The sequence below is a fragment of the Alligator mississippiensis genome, chromosome 1 (assembly GCF_030867095.1).
Source record: "Alligator mississippiensis isolate rAllMis1 chromosome 1, rAllMis1, whole genome shotgun sequence".
Lineage (NCBI taxonomy): Eukaryota > Metazoa > Chordata > Crocodylia > Alligatoridae > Alligator > Alligator mississippiensis.
Window position 1 is genome coordinate 243,406,979 of NC_081824.1, and position 20,992 is coordinate 243,427,970.

General features: G+C 51.4%; 1 protein-coding gene across 6 annotated transcripts; it reads right to left on the reverse strand.

Moving 5' to 3' along the window:
* Positions 1-4,259: 4,259 nt before the first annotated feature.
* IFFO1 (intermediate filament family orphan 1) lies at positions 4,260-17,205 on the reverse strand. 6 transcript variants are annotated; one of them, XM_059720416.1, is made up of 10 exons: positions 16,444-17,205; positions 9,592-9,652; positions 9,415-9,510; positions 8,803-8,943; positions 8,288-8,353; positions 7,737-7,894; positions 6,735-6,855; positions 6,149-6,244; positions 5,765-5,895; positions 4,260-5,040 (listed from the first exon to the last, which is right to left on the reverse strand). In XM_059720416.1, exons 1-10 carry the CDS (start codon positions 17,142-17,144, stop codon positions 4,938-4,940), a joined length of 1,674 nt encoding a protein of 557 aa, XP_059576399.1. In that variant the 5' UTR covers positions 17,145-17,205; the 3' UTR covers positions 4,260-4,937. The 6 variants fall into 6 exon arrangements, with proteins under 6 accessions (XP_059576399.1, XP_059576398.1, XP_059576397.1 ...); XM_059720415.1 differs by having other exon boundaries at positions 6,149-6,241; positions 7,737-7,918; XM_059720414.1 differs by having other exon boundaries at positions 7,737-7,918.
* Positions 17,206-20,992: the final 3,787 nt, after the last annotated feature.

Here is a 20,992-nt window from a genome sequence, read left to right on the forward strand (position 1 = left end):
TCAAGTTGGGGTGCAGTAGTGCAGTTTCACCCCCTTTGATTCCTGCTGCACCCAAACTTTAAAACCATCTGCCTGGGAGGGGCAGCAGCAGTTCTATTCAGGCAAAATGGAAAGAATCAATCTTAAACTGATTAATACAGTGCTTGCCTTCTACCATATTAGCAAAGTGCCTTGTTTCACTTTAACTGGAGAAAAATGTGTGTTGTATTATACGTGATGATGAGGCACCACATCACCTGCTCTAGGACTTTTTAAAATCCTAGATCTGCCCATAATCAAGGGTGGAGAGACTTCCTTTGCCAGTTCTTCTGGGGCTACCTCTGCACAAATAGGCTCTGCTGGTTCAATATTTGTGGCAAAGCACTTCTTGCCATAGCAAAACTGAGCTTGTGACAGTAAAGTTTGTACCAGCTCCCCCAAGAAATTTGAAGCTTTCAGTGTTTCCTTTATGTCTGTAAAAAAAATTCCCATCCTGAGCTGATATGGCTCTCCTGGCTCAAAAATTCTTCTGTGGTAAACATAGTCTTAAGACTATCTGCTAGAGATGAACTTTGGTAAATTAACAGGCCTAGAGACTGCAACATCCTCTTTGGTTAACAACAGGCTAGAAGGTGCTTCATCATCCTCACAGGATGACAACATCCTGTTCCTCTCAAAATGCAGAACTGAGATATTTGTTGAATACATCTGGCTTTTCTGCATCTACATTAACAAATCTACTATCTTCATCTAGTAACAGGCTTATGCTAGTTCTAAGATTTTTTCTGCCTCTTACACTTAAACATCTTCTTATTGTCCTCAGTCATGGGTTTTTATGTCTTTAGCTTCACTTATTTGTCCGTACTTCATAACAGCTAATTATGGTGATTTCCAAATAACTCTTCCAATTATTGCACCTAATTGTTGTAATTACTTCACTGCTGATTCAGGCTAGGTTCTCAGTCAAAGGTACTCTCTCTTGGCTTGGCTTTTGGGTCAGATAAAAACATTTCTTCAAGAACTTCCAGTTTACATCCTTTTTTCTCTCTTGTTTGCTGTAAGTTTCTGAAAGGGATTATATGACATTGTGCCTGTAGCAGCAGCAGGCTAGACCCAGGAGGTCCCTACCAGGCCCATGTTCCTATAATCTGTCTCATGTTTTTGTTACTATTAGCTCTTTTGAAGCAGGATGTATATGCTACATGTATTATCATAGGAACCATGGTAATACCATGGAATAGGTCCTATGCTTGCTCACATTGATGTCACAGTGCCTGGTCCCTAGGTAACCATTCACTTCTACTCCAGTGATTGATTCATCTCTGTCTGTCATGATGGAGTCCAAAATAGTTGCCTCCTGTCAGTGGTAACACGTGAGAGACTGCAGTTCTGAGTTACCAAGTACCACAAAGGAGATGTTGTCTCCAACATATGATACAGCTGCCACCTCACTCTCTCTTTGCCTACTCTATCCTTCATAGAGAGATTAGAACCAGGAACTTTTAACATTCCAGTCCAGTGAATCATCCCATCAGTTTTCAGGAATGTCACACATCAAACTTCTTCCCATGAGCAAGAAATTCCATTTTTTGTTGCTCATTATTCAGACTTCAATCATTTATATATAAGCATTTGAAAAGTGTCTTTTCAACACATTGGCACAATTAGGCCAAAAGCAACATGCTAAGTTTGTAGTACCATGGGTGGATCTAGGATTTTGAATAGAGAGGAGCAGATGGTGTGGCACATCATCACATATAACACAACACACATTTTTCTCCACTTAAAGAGAAACAAGACAATTTATGAATATGATAGAGGTCTAGCACTATATTATTCAGTTTAAGATCGACTCCTTCAGCACTGCCTGAACAGAAAGGCCCTCCCAGGCAGATGGTTTTAAAGTTGGAGCAGGAATCAAAGGGAGTTGCTACTGCATCACTGCCCTGTTCCATTCCTGCAATGACAGGTTTCTCAGCAGTGGACTTGATGAGTCTATACATCTAGCCAGGCTGAATGCCTCCTGGTTCTTTCCACCTTGGTCACAAATAGCTAGTCTACTTCCTGTTTCTATACGCTTTGCAGCTCATTACCCACTTCTTCCTCTTGCCGTGTGCCTGTGGCAAACATCTCTGAATCTGGTTAAGCAAAAAGTCATTTTCTCAGTTGCGATGCAGTGTTGCAATTTTTACTTCCAGACCACATGTCTCTTCCAGCTTGAATTTCACACATTAGACGCATCTTATCTGGTGGCAGAAAGGTAACCATGGCACACATAGCACAGGTAAAGCTGTACCCAAGCAGAAGGAACTGTGATCCTTCCCAAACTCCCCTTCTTCTATCTTGGGCTTGCCCAATCAAAGCATCACCTGGCAACTGACTTGCACACTGAAGCTCATTGTTTGGCTCTACCCTCTTACTGACTGGGACAAATTACAATCGCTGATCTCAAACAGAAAGTCTGATAAAAGACCCAAGCATCATGTGGTCTCATAGGGAACAAACCAACCAACCAGCCAAATACACAACTTATTTGGTCCCTGAACCTACAAGCACAGGATCTCAACTGTCAGTGTCCAAAGGGGAGAAGGTGATTATCTAGAGGAATGTGTCACATGTTCTGTGTTTTTTTGGGGGGTTTTTTATGGGTTTTTGCCTTGTTGGCTCTTGGTAGCCCTTACACTGCTTCTCACGAAGTGGATTTCTGGGTCTAATTCTAACTCTCCCAGAAGCATCTTTGGGCAACTTCTGCTGCACAAAGGAGTGTATATGTGGCTGATGCTCAATTGTCTTCTGTACCGGGGGTATGACTTTATATGGGCTCTGAAGTACATGGAAATGTACTAGCAATCAGCATAGGCAAGCGGTCATATTCATAGTGGTCTAGCTCCCAGTTCAGTGCATTTACCCCAAAGCTACAGGGTCTTCTGTGGAGGTGTGTTTGTCACTAGGACACCCCCTGCTTTTGCAGTCTAGTCCAATTCAGCCAAAATGAGAATATCCTGCAAAGTACACCATACTTGCCCTAGAATGAGGCCCCTCTGAGGAGAAGTCTAATTATGTCACCCCATCCATTCCCACCTCATTACAGATGTGTGAAGGGGGACCATGTATGTCTGATTAGTCTCATAATTCAGGTGTGGTGACCAGGGCAGCAGTTTCAGATGTTGACTTGGGTGGGGATGAAAAAAGAGCAGCTGCTACTGCAGCTGCACAATAATTCTGGTGGCACAATGGCAACTGGAATCACCACTGCCCCAGTGCAACCCACTATCCCGGATGCCCAGCTGACTTGTTACACCCTCCATCTCTGGTTAATCTATAAGCAATCCCCTTGTCCTCCTTACTGCCCCTCGACACATCTGTGTGCATCTGCAGAAGTGACCATGTTCTCAGCTAGGATGCAAGGGACACACAGGTTAAATCCATATGCACCAAATGAAGAGGGTGGTAGGAACAGACAGCAAGCCTGGGCACTCTATTACAATCCTCATTGCCAGCTGTGGAAGGGACAGACAGGAGAGTAATCCAAGTTCCAGGGTGGTCCTAGAGCAAGGGTCCAATCAGCAAAAGGAGCTGGTGGAGCCATAGAAATCATAGAGAAGCAGGGCTGCAAGGGACCTCCAGAGGTCATCTAGTCCAAACCCCTTCCTGAGGCAGGATCGTCCCTATCCAAACCATCCTATATAAATCCATTGCCTAACTTCCTAGCAAAACTATACAGTTAACCTTGACAGAACCTAAGACATAACATCCTAACCTGCCAAAGGTAAAGCAGGGAAACCACAACAGCCAATATCTTTCTTCTGTAAAAGGTTGTTATAATATATGCTCAAGAGATCCCAATTAGAGGGCCATGCCCCCTGCTAACCAAGGGATGGCATACCCCACCCCCGCCCAGTCCATACCAATCTGACAGTGGGATAAAATGCCCTCCTGACTCCAAATATGTCTATTGGTCTGACCCTGAGCAGAGGGGCAAGACCCTCTAGCCAAGAACCTCTGGCTTTGGACTCAGCAGGAACACTGGCACATCCCAGTCAAAATCTCCAGCCTTGGCTGCAGCCAAAACCCAATGCTTCTGAGGGAGACTTAAAAATGGCCTGACACATATAGCATGAGACTGGAAGCTCAGCCTTTGAGTCCAGTGTAGCCTCAGCAATGTAGTCCCTGATCCTGCCATATTCCTGGCACTCAGATCACACCCCATGGAGGGATGGAGACACCTCAGATTGACACCCTCTGGCTAGCCCCAATGAACCCCACACAGGAGGCAGCTGTAGAAAAGGGAACTATCCCATTTAATGGTTCCTTGTTTCTGTCACAAACACGTACACGTGTCATTGCACCACAAATGCGCAGCAAAGCAAAGTGCATGGAAGGGGTGGGGTGGTCAAGCCAATGTCCCCGAAGAGAGAAGAGACTCCCGAGCCCCTTGTGCAGGGTGGCATAGGGATGTTGTGAGTGTTCAGTGAACAGGGAGGGCAGGGAGCCCAGCACTCAGTCCAGTTGGCACCAGTATAAGGTCCAGTTTGCGGAGAGGCACAGCTCCGGTTCTGCTTCTGTGCAGCACAAAGGGAGCAGGGGAGCCAGGTCAAGTATACCAGGACAGGGGCCAGATGACTTGGGGTTGGGAGGTCCCAGGAACCCTAGTCCCAGGGATGCTGCTATAGTGAAGTGGGATCCTCCCTTCCTGAACCCCAGAAGAATCAAAGCAGGAGAAGGGAATACAGAGGGAACTGGAGGGGGCCCCACACGAGGGCCCTCACATCTATCTAGTTATTCCCACTTACATGTCCTTTTGGGGTGAATCCCCCGCCTGGCCTGAGTCAGGAGGGGTTTGGTGACAAGAGTCCTGATGGCAGTTCCACATTCCTGTCAGTTGCTCCAAGCCATGGCTCAGACACCCCCACCCTCTCCCTTGCCAAGAAGGTGGCAAAGGGATGGGGCCTTCCTAATTATCTGATGGAGGCTTCACTTGGGGGGTCACGATCAGACTCCTCTGTTTCTTCGTTTGGGGTTGATTCACTGTTTGAGACTGGAGTGAAAGCAGGAGACTTTCTGAAAGAAAACAAAGAGAAAGGCTTACATAGGGAACAGCAGGTGGTGGGAAGGTGGGGAGAAGAGGGCAAGATCACAGATACCAGCAGAGAGGAAGGGGCCACTTAAGAACTGGACAGGGGAGGGGGAGGGAAACAGCAGAAGTGTCCTCACTGGAGTGTGAGGGGAGTAGATGGCCAGCAAGGTTCTCCAGTGCTGAAAGGTGCTGGAAAGCCCCTGTGCACCAACAAGTGATATGAACAACACGAGTCCTGAAAACATATACACGGGAGAGGAGTCTTATGGAACCGAGGTGTGCTGGAGCTGATATCAGGAGAACCTGCTCAGAGAAGTGCCCTGAAGGTGCCTGACAATTCAGGGAGGCCAGGGGGTGGGATGTGAAAGCACGAGCTTGTTGCAGCAGTGCACAGGCTACAGCTACCCTGGTTTAATGCTCCCATTAGCTAGCACATCCCAGCAGTTCAGCAGCACTCTGTCCCTCTGGTGGGGGCATCAAGATCTCTTGAGATGACATCATCACCTGTCAAAACTGACACCTGAGCATGATTCACTTTCTACAGACACATGGCACCAAAACTAGCTCCCGGGCAAAGGCTGTGAGGACACTGTTTCTGATTATTCAGACCCCAGCCCAGACAGGCTCCCAGACCCTCTGCTTGGACCCAGTTCACCTTCCAGCACCTGGACCATAGCCCAGAAACCCTGGCCCTCTCTAAGAACTCACCTGTCCCCAGACTGGGTGATGAGCCGGCGGCAGGTCTCCATCTGCACATCCAGCCCACGCTTCATGCTGCACATTTCCATGTACTCATGTAAATGTCGGTTCATGTCATTCTTTGCTGTGGCCAGCTCCAGCTGCACAGGGGGAGCAATGAGGAGCTGAACCAGCTGGCAGGGCTCTGGCACATGCCCCACCTGGCTCAAAGGCACTGGCAATACTCCCCCATGCCAAAGGGCATGGGCCAGCCAGCTTCACCAGCCAGCCAATTCCCAACTCCCTGTTCCTTCTATGGGCTTCCCCTTTCCTTCCACTCCTAGGGTCTATCCTCTCCTCTTCCATTCCCTACCCCTTTGTGCCATCATCTCTCCCACTTTCTCCTTCTCCCACCTCAATTTGGTCGATGGTTTCCTGATACTCCTTCTCACGGCTCTTGAAGAGAGACTCTGTGTCCTTAATCACCTTCTCTAGACTGTCATCCTGCTGCTGGGGAAAAAGAAGGGTGTAAACATAGAAATGCCAGACATTGGAAACCAGAGAGAAAGAGAGATTAGAGAAGGAACCAAAACAATGGGCTACATATGTGGCATGTAACCATTCACAAAGCCAAAGAGCATGGATAAGGCAGAAGTTCAAAGTCCAGGGCTTCTAGCAGCCTACAGCTTTGCACAGATACCTGGAGGATTTGGGCAAATACATCATAGCCCAACTCAGAACTAGCAGTCACCTAGGGTCTGGGGAAGCAGGTCAAAAGCATGCTAAGTAGGGGTTTTGGCTAGGGGCCCTTCAAGACCTCATCTTGGCCTATGCAGAACACATTTCATTCCCACTTGAGGGGCGGGTATGCTCACTGGTGGATTTAAGAGACAGTGTGGGAGCCCAGAGCGGTCAAAGACAGAACTAAACACAGAAGGGCTGGAGTGGGCAGAACACTTCTGTGCTCATATGTACAGCTGAAATTGGAGGCCACCATTACCTCGCTCTGTGCCTCTGCAGCTGCAATTGCATATCCAGAGAAATCCTCCCAGAGCAGCAGCGTTTCCTCAGTCTCCTCCCATGTGAGGCTGTCACAGTCATCCTCAAAGTCATACTCCCGCCTGGGGAAAAAGAACCACATATCAGTAGCAGGAAGAGCCATAAGGAGTGGGTCTGGAGTGCTGAACTCATCCTTAGGGCACGGTCTGGACAGATGCAACAAATGTTCCGAGAATGTTATCGACTGGAAACCGGCCCACAAAGGTGCCAGATCAGAGGTGCCTGAACGTACTTTGCCAAGGGTTCCAAGTAGAAAGGTTCACTGTTTAGGCATTCCAGTGCCATCGAACCGCCACCAGGTGGGGCTGGTGAGTACCCACTGCTCCCCCTTCTTACTAACAGCCAGTTCAACAAAGACCCATTTCTGTACTTTACTGAAACTGGTGTGGTAGTACCCTGACTGGGAGTGCCTAGATGTCTGTGTAGGGCAGGAAGGTGACTGGACCGCTGCTCCTGGGTTTCTGGGACCTGGGTGCTTTCACAGCTTTTAAAGAGCACTCCCCCCCCCGGTCATCCATCAATTATTTCAGTTCCTGGAAATTGACTGGCACTTGCTGCATACCAGGCTAATTTGAGGGTGGGAGGACCAACTGGACACTAGTCATGGAAAGCTTAGTATCTGCACGTAACATTGAACTGGTTCATGGTGAACCAGTTCTAAATAATATTCAATTATCCAGGTACATCTTTGAAAGGGTGCAGGAAGCTTAAACCACTCTAAGCTGGCTTGTACATCTGGCCACTTGTGGTTTGAAGCACATTTAAACTGGGATAAAAGTGTTATGTCTGTCTGCGCTAGTCCTGGCCTCTCCCTCCAGCCAGAGCTGCAGGAAACTAGCAGGGTGCTGGTTGGGGAGCCGCTCCCAGCTACTCCAGTCTCAGCATCTTTCCAAAGTGAGAACTGGAGGAAGCAGGACAGAAGCAAGAGCCAGGCTGCACTCACAGCTGATTCAGCATCCTCTGCATCTCTTCATTAATGCTCATGGCTGTGGTCTCATCTTCCCCATCTTCAGGCTTCCTGGAGGTGTCACTCTCAGACAGTGAAGTGTCCTCATCGCTGACCTGCTTCCGCTCTCGCTTCCGCCCAGCTGCGCCTGGGACCTTAATGGGAGACAAGTGCAGAGACTACAGAAACAAGGCCGGGTGCAAGGTTGGGGTGTAGGGAGTGGAAAGGAGATGGAGGGAAGGAGAGAGAGAAAGAAAGAAGGAAAGAAGAAGAAAAGAGAGGAAGAGAGAGACGGGCTCATTATGATCAAGTTAATGATGGTGCAATGACCAAAATGTGATTTTTAGCATATTTTTAAAATGAAAAAAAAATTATGCAACTAAAGATGGAGTCTGTGAATCTGATGAGAAGAAATGTAGTTTCATTACAGAACTCAAATCACACAACCCCCCCAGATCCAGAGAGAGGGAAAGGCAGAGAGAGAGGGAAAGGCAGAGAGAGAGGGGGAGTCTGAGAAAAGTGAAATATGTCAATATTTACAGTCAAACCTTTATTTTATAGAAAGTTTCTAATTTGTACATTTTTCTCAACTGAATGAAACTAACCAGCTGCTTCTGCAGGGGAGAGAGAGAGACAGAGGCAGAGAGCGAGAGGCAGCAACAGTGATAGAGAGAGAAAGAGACAGACAGCGAGACAGAGAGAGGGGGGGGAGGAGAGAGATGGAGTTAGAGACAGACACTTAGCACCATGTCTCCCTCTTCTGCAGCTGCTCCCCCATCACTGGGGGACCCAGGGCCCAACACCTCTGAATAAAGGGAGGTTGATGAATGCCCTACATCATGCTTGGAGCTTTCAGTAACTTCCCTGTCCTCCTCTGATTACTGGTCCATATCCCAGTGACTTGACCCAAGAGGGAGAGCTCATGAGCTCATGGAACAAGAGTCAGGGTGACTGAGCATCTCCCTAAAAGGGGCTAGCCACCTCCTCTGTCTCTGCCTTTGGCTACAATCTCTTTTTCCAAGAGGTAGCAGTGTAACTAGGAACAGCAGCAGATGCCTCTCACCTGAAACATCTTGATCATGTCCTCACAGTTGCGCTGCTGTGCCACGTCGCACAACTTGGCCGTGATGTCAATTCGCCGGCAGATATCCATGTCCACCTTCATGGCCTTCTCCTGGATCTTGGTATCCAGCTCCGTGATGTTCTGACCCCATGAGAACCAGCCCAGAGGACAGAGGAGAATGGAGTGTTACAAACGGCCCTGGTCTGTAAATGCAGGGGACTGGTCTCCATGGCCGAGGTGGCCCTCCCCAGCCCTATGCTCCTGTGGTCCTCCTGTATGCCCAGCCTGTTGTTCCTATGGGTTGAAAATTCTTGGTGCACAGAGGGCTTTTCTGGCAAGAAGCTCCTTCCCACGGTGCTGTACCTAGGGCTATGGCAATGCCAAGGCAGTGCCAAGGGAGCTCACACTGCAACTAGCACACTGAGGGGGCTGGTGCCATCAGCATTACTGGGGCAGCTTGCACTGGAGGCACTCACACTGGCTACTGCTGTGGACATCACATCCCCCTTGGGTTTGGCACTACCCTAGTAAAATCACTGCTGCCTACTGAGCAAAAGAATGGGGTGTGGAGGTGTCCATCAAGCAGGGGAGGGGTTAGGGTAGGGCACTCACATTGCTCATCAGTCCCTTGAATACAACCAGCTCTGCCTTGAGCTGCTCCACCTTTAAGGCCAGTTCTTCTTGGCAAGCTTCGGCTTCCTGAGCTTCCTGATCAGGGGGAGAGGAAGACAGTGATCAGAACTGGGGAGAAGCAGCAGGGGGCTAGGGATGCAGGGAGAGGACCCTCACCTCATGCAGCTCAGTCACTTGGTCCTGAAGCTGGACACGCATAGTATACTCCTCTTCCCACCTGGTGAGACAAAGGTGCCAATTACACCCCTCCAGCTTTGCTGCCCCACACAGCTGGCCAGGACAGAGCTGGCAGCTTCTGTGGGTCCCCTCCCTGACAGCTCAGTTGTGCACTACAGGATATGCTCCCACCTTGGGTGTAGGATGGGGAATGTGCTCTGGAATTCGCTTCTTCCCCTTCCAGACAGCTACAGCTGTTAGATGCATGTCACTCCCTTTGACCACAAGCCAGGCCCTCCACTCTTCTCTGCCAGCCTTACTCTGCAATACCAGCTGCCTTTCAGGCCATGCAGGGGAAGCTTGGGATACCCACCACAAACTGCCTGTGGCAGCTGCAGCGCACACACAACCCTGAATTAGGCCAACTGGCAGACTGAGCCCAGTGTCCCTTCTTCCTCTGCCCGCTGTGCCAGATCAGACCAGTGACCTCCACCTTGGGTTTGACTGGACTGCGCTAAACTGGTCAGCAGCAGACACTGAGCTGCATTAGGTGCTGCAGGGCACAGCAGAGCTGAATGTGTGTGATATGCGCCACGTTATATAGCAGGCAGTTCTGAGACACAGATGACAGTCTAATATTAGGCCGCATTGCACTATGAGAAGTTGTACTATATTGGGCTGTGCCCGACTGTGGAGGGCTGTGCTATCGTGAACTGTATTGCTCTGCAAAGGGCTCCACTATACTGGGCCATAAGGGGCTGACTTACATTGGGCTATAATTGTAGTAATAATCCACTGCAACAAGATGAATTGAATGGGAATGGGCTAGGCTGAATCAGCTTACTTTGCAGTAGGCTGTATTGGCCTCAGTTAGGCTGGGTTGGGTAATAACTGATCACCTTACATTAGGCTGGATTGTGTCACAAAAGACTTCCGCTGTAGAAGTCAGAGCTATTCTGAACACAACTGCAAGGTGACTGGCAGTTTTATACTGAATTGTGTTGTGATGTAATAGGCTACATGATAGGGAGCTCTATTTCACTCCCCTCTTCTGTGAACAGCTTCCTAGGAAGTGGTGTACTGTACTGCAGTGTGTTTACGGGTTGTATTTCACATTGCTAACCAACTGCATTACATCAAATATATCGCTGGTGTTGTCAGTAGTGGTCTGGGCTGCCCCCTGCTCCACTGTGGTGGTTAGTGCAATTGAGGCGTGTTGCTGCTACATTTTCAGTTCCTCCAGGCAAGCGGTATTTTCTCTAGACAGAGACCATTGCCCTGGACACAACCAAGGTTTCTAGTCCCTGTATGTATTATAAGTAAAGTTGTAACCATCAACGTTTTGCCCAGAGTCCCGGTTCTTGGAGTCATCCAGTGACATAAGATCACAATTCGCATTTTTAAGAAGGCACACTTGAAATAAGCAAAAGATATAACATAATATAAGAACCGCACAGTTATCTTGACATTTTTAAGACAGCCTCACGATTTTTAAGGGCTGGACTCAGACTTTTCAAAGAGCTGGGGCTGGCCATACTGCTGCTAACCTGAACTTTCAGATAACATCCAGCTCTGAAGGTGTGCACTGTTCTTTTCCCAGACTGTTCCAGACCACTGTCTGAGACAGCTGTCCATCAGTAAAGAAGGGTCAGTGGGGGCATTGCTCCAACCTCAACTGGGGAGAACAGGGAAGGGAAGCGGGAAAAAAAACAAAGGCGGCAGTCAGAAGAAAGGAGAGTGCTAGAGATAAGGTTTGCTTACGTGGGAACTGATCCAACTAGGCTTCCCTCTCTGGGGAGAGACTGCATTCCCCAAAACAAAAAATATTTCCTCAAGCTCTTTTCTCTCACTACCCCTCCCCCTCCCAGTCCCTCTAGCCTTGTCTAGACTTTGAAGACAAATCCTTTTTGATGAAAATGCTTCTAAGCATCAGGTTCCAAAAACCATTAGGGAAGATATGTTCAGTACCAGCACTTAACCCAACACTGGGATGGAAAACAACAATGATTCCTGGAGGAAGCAAAATTTCTGCATGTCCTCTCTATCCTTCACCAGCCCTCTTACTCCTTCCCTTTCATTCATTTCCCCTGTTTCACTCCTTTCTCTGTATCTCTCTGCCATTCTCCTCTGCAATGCACCATTCCTAATAATAACCTCACTGCACCACTTCCCCACAGCCTAGCCCAGCCCAGCGACTCAGAGGCATTCTGGATGCTGTTGATGCTGGCTGTGAGTAAGTGTCCTCCTGTAACCCCTGCATACTGCTTCACCACCCACACAGTCCCCACTGGGAGCCACAAATTCCTCCATCCTGCTCAATGTACACATGGCTCCAACACCTCTGTGCCACCCCCCTCTCCAACCAGCCACAGTGCTAAGAGATGGGGGGGGAAAGGAGAGTGATAAAGTGCAGAAAGTCCACAGACCCTACAGCCCAGGGTACCCACCAACCAGGCAACACCAGGCCATCACACCCAACCCACAGACAAGGATCAGCCACTCTTCTAAAGCCCCCCACCCCCAGTGACATTATAAGGAATTAAATCTAGGGAGAAAAAAGAATCCAATGCACCTTTAAAAATCAGCTTAATCTAGCCCAGGGCCACACACATTTGTGCGCCTCAGTTGCAGGCATATGACTATCACATGACATTGCTAGAGGGCAGAGTTACAGTTCTTTGTATGGTCTAACTTCTGCATCTCCAACCCTTACTATGTTTGGATTACTTACAAGTTTGACTCCTAGGTCTGTAGCACCAGGTTCTGGTGGAATGGCATCATCTCTGCAACACTGTCCATTCCAAGTCACCATGGCACATACCTGAAGATGTGATGCTGCCTCAGCATAGCTCACATCTAGAATCATTTCCCTGTGTTCATGCGTGGCAGGGAGAAAGGGCAGACACAGTGGGACTCCCAGAGCACTTGGCAGAGCAACACACATCCCCTCCTCCCACCAAATCACTGACTCATCATCAGTTATTCCTACCCATCCTGAGCATGGCCTGCAACAAACCTGATTCTTGTTGCTGTATCGTTTGTCTTTGCTCCTGATCCACTCCCACATATGCAGGACTTTGAAACAAAATGCAGTATTTAAAGAGACACTGTTCACTTCACACAGCTGTGAGTTGTCTTGCAGTTTGGAGGCCTTCTGGTCAAGGCTGTGGGAATGCAGTGACTGTGCCCCTGGTACCCTTCCAGGACACAATGACTTAATCCCTCAAAGTCAAAGGACTGAGATTTACTAAGCTACCACGACTCTTCTTCCACAATACAGCCTTAACTCTGCCCTCGAGGAGGGGGAAGACAACTGGGAACCTTCAGGGTTTGCAGCATGTATGGTTTGGGAATTAAGCACTCACACTGGAAGAGCACACAAGGAGGCCAAGGAAGTGTTGAGCACTGTACCAGACCAGTAACTGTAACTCTGCATGTGAATTTCCCATGTCTTTAAGAAACTAAGAGACAGGCTAAAGGGCAACAGGGAAAGCCCAAGAGACATAGGTTGTCACTCCTTAGGTATTAACCCCCTCCTCCTCCTCCTGGCCTCTACATGCCTCTAGCAGGGCTAGCAGGCTAAGGAGAGGAAAGAGCAAAGTAGCTAGAAGTCAGCAAAGAAGTCGTCTGCCAACTGGAAACAGCCTGGGGTGCAGAGACCCACGATCTCTATGGCAATGTGATAGGAAGGGCTCTGTGCTCTCTTTGCTCGGGGGGGGGGGGGGGGGGGGGGGGGTGTAGGGGCAGAAATACCAGAAGCCCTTCCCCTGACTGAAAAAAAAGTATGTGGGGAATCACAGAAAAGCAGGACTGAACCTCTAAAGGTCATCTAGTCCAATCCCCTGCCTGAGGCAGTATCATCCCTGTCTAGTCATCTCATACAAATCCTCATGTAGCATCCTAACTGGCTACAGGCAAAGCAGGGAGATGATGGCAGCCAGTGTCCTGCTGCTGTGAGAGATATTAAATACACTTGAAAGATCCGAGGAAAAGGGCCATGCCCCTTTGCTACAAAGGAAAGCAACCCCCACCCCTGTCCATAGAATTTTACCCCCTACTCAAATTGGTTTCTCGACTCCAAATGCAGCGATCAGTCTGGCCACAAGTCGAGGGGCAAGACTAACCAGGAACCTCTGGGTTTAAGTCCCAGCAGGAGAACTGGCACACCCCAGCCAAAAAACACAGCTTTGGCTGCAACTAACACACCCATTGTTTATAAGGAACGTACCCCCTCCCCCCCCCCCCCCCCAGCATACACAGCAACAGGAAGAGAAAAAAAAAATCCTTCCAGGACCCATTCAGCAACCAGCGAAGGGCAGAGGCATGGGAAATACCTATAGTATAGCATAGGCATAGCTGCGCCTAGATCTTCCCTGACTAATACTTACCCAGCCTCTTCTTGAATGCTTCCTACAATGGAGGTCTCATGGCCCCTTCCTTCCAGTAGGGACTCTGAAAAGCTCACAGTTGTGGCTGTCTATTGCAGAGTGCCCCTGGCATGCAGAAGGGGTTTGGGACTGTATCCTCCTCCCAGCTCCTGGAAACAGTCTAAAAAGGTATAACACCAGGAACAACACTGTCCCCCAGGCCCACAGTGACTCTAAACACACCCTGTAACGCATCTCCGGAAGACTCTACAAAAGATGCTGCCGAGAGCTGGGCCAACTATGAACAGCCTCACTCCCCAAAGCATTACAACTTGCTAGAGCAGCTAAAACTGACTCAACTATAAACAATCTGAGAGCTTGGCCATGCTCCCAGAGCCAAAATAACTTGCAGATTTAGAAAATGAGACAGAGATACAAGCAATGTACCACAGCAAAAGTGAACAGGGTTTTACCACGTCAGCTGCTCTGTGATAATTATCCACGTGCATGCTTTTATCTCGGAGTAAGTGGAAGCTAAGCTACAGTGGTTTCACTCTATTTTATGTCAAAGCTTTGGTACCACGGTTTAGCTTCCGCCTGTCACAGGGCAAGAGCCTACACAGGCAGTTACTGTGCGACATGTGGGGTTCTTCAAAGCCCCTCCTCTTGTACCTCACAGTAAAGAGTCTGCATGTTCACACCTTCAGGGAGTCTGGGGTGTGGTGCATGATGGGACACCGGTCTACTGAGCCCCGTGAACAGCGTGTGCCCCCAGTGGCTGGGGGGGGGGGGGGGGCACGGCTGCGCTGGTGGCAGCGGGAGCATGGTGGCAGTGAGCAGGGAGCTCCCGCAGACACTGCCAGCAATGTCAACAGTGGGAGAGAGGGGGTGGCGAGTGCCAACCAGAGGTCGGCAACCACCCACAGGCACCACCAGCAGCGTCAGCAGTGGCAGCAGGGATTGCTGACCGCCCGCAGATGCCACCAGCGGTGTCAGCAGTGAGGTGGAGAGTGGTGACTGCCTGCAGAGGGTGCACTACCATGCTCAGGGGGTGCACGTGTACACGTTGCCTCTGCTGAACCCTCTGTAAGTACCCCAACCACATGTCAGTCCATCCTCCTAAATCCCACAAAAAATAGGGCAGGCCCCCAAAACCTCTAAAATGATTGGTGTGACCCTCCCAAACACCGCACAGCAGGCTGATGATGGAGTGTCAAGTACAGACACCAGCTCTCCTGGGGATCCAGCCTTTCCTGGACCACAAGGAGGAGCCTCTTTTCTGCCTGCCGGCCTGATCTCATTCACTGCCCATGGCCTGGGTGCTGAAATATCCCTATTAAAGACCCTGCCCCTTCAGCTTTGTCAGATTCATTTGGAAAGGCAAAGAGACTTGCAGTCCATCTTTCCTTGGGCAGGCCTGGTATTGGACAAATTGGCTGTCCTCCACCCTGCAACTGGGGGGAGGGGGTGGCAATGATAGCTGGCTGCCCCAAGAAAAGAACCAGGAAGGGGAAGGGGGAGGGAAATAAAAGGCGGTTGGTGAAAGGGGCGCACTGACTCCCTGCTACCTGGTTCCCAGCCCAGCCCACCTTCCCTGGGCCCCAGGCAGGTATTTCACAGAAGGGTCTACCTACCCTACCTTGCCATTCCACGGAGTGGAAGAGAAAGGCTCATGCCTTTTGGTTCAGTGGGCCTGGTTCTTGAAGTGGAGGCTGAAGCTGAAGTTCAGTGGCCCATGTTTTGAGCAGATGCTGTCTGCTTGCTTAACCCTTTTGCCACATTAAAAAAATAACCTCCCAAAAATGTCATAAAGGAAAGATGTTAAAAATAGGTCATGGGGGGGGGGTGTTAAAGTGTCTGCAGGCCCCAATTATACCCAACTGTGCCTTGGGCCCTGCCACTCCCTAGACCAATCTCATTACAGACACCAGTTTTAAAAGGTAAAGCTCAGCTGTTGAAAAAGAGCCCCTGCCACCTTGGTTATACTAAAGGAAGGGCCAACTTGGAACAGAACCAAAATGTCCAGGGGCCACCGGGGCTGTTTCTCCTCCTGCCAGGTGACAAGTCAAGCCCTGGATCCATCACCCTTGCCTTGCAGGGCTCCCCACACTTGCCAGGGGACTAGGCTACAGAGGGCTGCTTGGCCTGTCTGCACCGCAGGAGGAAGGGAAACAGAGGCCAGCAACTGGGACCCTCCAGGACAACCCATGCATCTCAGACCTTGCCTCCGACACCTACTCACTGGAGAGTCACAGGAGCCTGCTCAGCTGCACCCACTGCCCCTCTCCTTCCAGCCCCATTGCCTGCCAGCCCCCCGTGCTAGTAACTGGGGGGGGGGGTGTCCAACAGCACCAGTGCCTGGAGTCACATTCACCCACTCTGGGCTTGATGGGGAAGAGCAGGCAGTAGCCCCTGGGTGCCAGGGAGGCAGGGACCTGGAGAAGGAGAAGGGGGAGAGCCCTGCCACCCCCACCCCACCCCGCACCTGCGCTTGTACTCATCGCGCTCCCGCTTGACCTTGGCCAGCACGTTGTAGAGGGCGCGGATCTCGGGCGTGATGGTGTCGATCTGCACGCCTACGCCGTCGGGGTGCACCCAGGACACGCCGGGCCCCTGCAGCAGCGTGGGCTCGGCGCCGGGCCCGAGCCGGCGCGCCTGCGAGAAGGACCAGATGGTGCCGGGCAGGAGGCGCGCGGCGGGCGGCGGCGGCAGCGGGGCGCCGGGGTGGCAGCCGGGCGAGCCCAGGGCGCGGAAGGGCAGGGGCCGGGCGCTGCCGGGGCCCGAGCCCAGCCCCAGCGCGAGGGGACGGGCGGGCGGCGCGGGGCCGGGGCCGGTCTGCACGGCTTGGTCCCGGCGCGGGGCGGCGGCGGCGGCGGGGCGGCCCAGCGCCTGCTGCAGCTGCTTCTCCAGCTGCCGGTTGCGGCGCTCCAGCTCGTGCACCTTGGCCAGGAAGCAGCGGAAGCGCAGGTTCAGCGTCTTCAGCACGTGGATGTTGGAGCCCAGGTCGTTGCGCAGCGCCATGGCCGCGGGCGGCGGCGGCAGCGGCGGCTGCTCCGCGCCCAGCACGTCCGGCCCGGCCGCCGCCTCGCCCGCCAGCGCCAGCGGCTGCAGCAGCGGCTCCGCCTCGGCCAGGCCCTGCTGCTCCTGCTGCAGCAGGAAGAGGTTGGGGCCGAAGAGCGGGTTCATGGCTGCGGCGGCCCGGCAGGTGCCCCGGGGCGGGCGCCGCTGCAGAGGGAGGTGCGGCGCCAGCCGGGCTGCGGCGGGGCAGGGCGGAGCCGCCGGCTCCCTCCCTCCGCACGCCCCGCCCCGCGTCAGGCAGAAGGCGGGGAGGATATGCACCTTACAGACCAACTCAGTAAGATGATGGATGGATGGAGCAAGCAAGCACAAGCTTTTGTGGGTTGAAACTCACTTCATCAGATGCTGTGAAAGGAGGTCCAGAAAGCAGAGTATGGAACAAATTGGAATAAAAGAGGCAAGGATTTCTTAGGGTGACATTTTTTTATTGGTCCAGTAAAAGATCCCACCCTCAGAAATCCTTGCCTCTGGCAACATTTCTGGACCATCTACAACATCACTTTTACACTGCCAAATTAGAATACAAAAGACAAGGGGTGTAGGAGGGAGAGAGAGATGGGGGCACAGGGGAAGGGAGCAGTGCTAAGAGAGAGAAATAAACAAAGGCTAAATGGGTAGGAACAAAGCCAAGCCAATCCAGGCAATGAGATAAGAATGGGCCAGCACCACACAGAACCCTGTAGCAGAGGCAGGGGAGGGTCCAATCAGCCTCTCACCTTGGGCAAGTCCTGCAGCAAGGGCCTCCTTATCCTCACCTGGGTCACCAGAGCTTATCATTATCAAACTCTGTCCTTTGGAGCCTGGGGCACCCACGCACCCTGCGTACCACCCAAATCCATCGCCAGGCAGGCCACCTGCCTCTGAGCCGAAGGGGGAGAGCAAGGTGCAGGGGGACAGGGCTGGACAGCAGGCCACCCTGGGGCTGCAGGGTCTGCTTCCATTCCCCATGACCCATGTTACACTTGTCACCCTATAAGCACTTTTTTAGTGAGACAAAAAGCAAATGTTTATACATTTGTGCTGTTTGCCCTTCTAAAAATGAAGGGCAATATGTTGCACAAATATCAGGTAAAGTGACAAAAACTTTGCTCTTTCAGAAAGCGATTTCTTCGCCGTGAGGAGCTTTCCCATGACAAGTGTAAGGTCTGGGCAGTCTCTCTGAGTCTGACCCCCTGTGTCCCACAGTGCTCCATGCTCCCTCTCCCCCTTCAAGGCAACTACCTGATCAGCCTTTGGCCCTGCCAGGCAGCAATGATGACAAGGCTGCAGCAGCAGCAGGGCCTGACTGAGCACCAGCAACCCACCGAAGCACTGTGAACTTCAAACTGTAACAGTGCAGGTGTTTTATCCATTCCCACTGGTCCTGGCAAGGGTTGATCAGGTAACAAAGATGACCTAATCAGCTCCTGCCTTGTAGGCAGCTTGTGGGTAGCCCCATCACCTGTTTCCACTCCAGGAACAGCTGACAGGGAGGGAAAGAAAGCCTGTCATTGAGCCTGTCCTTCTCACTGGCAGGCCCCCCTGGTGGCAGGGGGAACAAAGGAGCAGCCCCCTATTGGAGAATGTGCCTTTGTGATGCCAAGGGGCTTGTGTGCATGCTCATAGCATTCTTCTACTTTTGGAGCCCCACAAAAATAGTGTGAGGGCCAGTGTGGCAGCCATTGGGTCCTGTGGGAAACAGCAAGTGCTTTCAGGGGATGCTCTCCTCAGCTTCCCTCTCTTTGAACTTGTATTGATGTTGCTTCCACAGCTGCTTGCTTTTTTGTCCCCGATCAGTTGTGCCTCAGCACTGGGACCCTTTTCCTCAGGACAAGAGGGCTGGGCCTAGGCTCATCCTGCCAGACTTGCTCACTGGATGCTCCTGTTCCTTGGAGGAGGCCTGTCCCTCCTTATCCTGCAGAGGTAGAAGCCACTCAGGTGCCTAGCTGTTAGTGGGGGACATGGCACAGGCCTCCCTTCCACCAGTCAACTGCTTTCTCCCTGCCCCTGCAACTGTTTCCCTCCAAGCACTGGTGGGCCCTGCCCCCATGTCTGCTATCTTCCCACATGCATTCCTTCATCCTCCAGTTTATTTCCTCCCTCCTCTATGCCCTATCAGCCCTTTCCTGCCAAGTTCCCACCCTCATCCATGTGCTCTCCTCATGACAGGTCACCATCCAGCTGCTGGCAGTTGTGCATGTTCAGGTGAGCCTGGAGGAGTCCTCCCTGATGTCCCTGTAAGAAATGTCCCACTGCATCCACTGTGTGCCAGGGAGGCTTGGTACCTTCTCCGCTGGGCCCTGGAGTGTTGGCTTGGAAGAAGTGCAGAGTGCCTCTGAGTTTACAGAAGGCCCTGGCAGCACTGGTGACCCTTCTCACCTGGTTCCTCTCCTCTTCAACCAGCTGCAGTGTCTCCCATTTTCATGCTCGGCCACATGGGCAGATCCTGCTGCCCATCCCCTGCCTGGTGTCCCATCCCTTGCTCCTTCTGCCTCTCCACTTTGAGTGCACCCCTGCCTGGCCAGTCCTCCAACCCCACTCTGACAGAGATTGGGCAGTTGTCTCAGGCCACGAGGGAGAGGCAGTACAGCAAATCCTAATCCCAGGCCAGTACTCACTATGATTTGGAGAAATATCTCTTGAGCAGCATAAGAGGTTGCTGCTTGGCCTTCTTTTATATCACCCAGGAAAGTCCAGAAAGTGAACCTGGCCAGAGACACCAGCAGGGGAGGATGCTGAGGTGTTCTTCTTTTCTCCCAGAGGTCCTTTATGGGTGGGGAAGCTGGGAAAGGACTCTCCACACCCACACTCTCCCACCTTTTCTTCTTCCCCCAGACAGCTCCTAGGAGGAACCTATCTGGGTTGCTGACAAGAAAGTCCCATAGCCATCTCTGAGAGGAACAGGGCATCTGAAGGAGAAGACAACACTCCCCCCTATGCCTCAGCCTAGGTGCTGAGTCTATTGGGCTGCCCATTCCTGTTTCCCCACCTTCCCCTCTCCAGCTCATTGCTCATGATGAGATTTCAGCCTCTGGGATGCCCCTGTCCCTTCCAGCTGCAAATGGCAACAAGTTATAGATTGCTGAGCCTATTGGGGAAAACAGCTAGTGCAAAGGAGCTGAGCCATCAGCCTTTCAAGGCAGTCACTCTGGTACAGGGCATTTTACTTGCAGAGCAGCCACAACCCAGCGGCACTAACACCAAACACTGCTGTGACTTGAGTCGAGTCCACAGTAGTGTGGCCCAGTCCTGCTGAGAGGTTAAATAATTGACTGGATAGGCAGTAGCTGTTAACCTTTGAATGAAGGGGACAGGTTCAGTCAGAACCCAGCTGCATTGAAGGCACACAATGCTTGGAGAAACTGCCCAATGGGGATGGAAGTTGAGCACTTAAAAGAGTGCTCATGAGATGCTCCTAATTCACTTCAAGGTCTCACATCCATCACTCCTGCAGCCAGCAAATACCAAAAGAATGGGGTAGGAGGAAGGAAGGTGCTGAAGTTTATATCTGGATAGCAACCCCCAGCCTTCTTGTGAGACAGGGCAGATGTGGTGCACGTGTCCTGCCTTGGTTCAGATGTTCTGCTGTCAGGCTCTGCCAGGGTTCCTCAGCAGGTTACCGTAGCACCTCCTAGGGAACATGACCCCCAACATGAGCAGCAGCTCTTTTGCCACCATCTAAGATACACACCAAACCACTGCCTCAGATTCTGCTCTTACCAAGGGTCTCCTGAGGACCTGGAAGCTGGTATCCACAGCTTAGTCCTCACTGACCTGTTGGTGCATCACCCAGGTCTTATCACATGGGTGGTGGAGGCTGCCTTGTATTGGCAGTTGGTCCCAAGTGGTGCTGAGACACTGGGCAGTTGGTGCTACTCAGAGATACTCTGGACCAGTCAGCATGTGCACTCCACAGTGCTCGCTCAGCACGTCCCTAGGAGGTAAAAATAGTCCTGTCCTCTGCCTCATTTATCTCA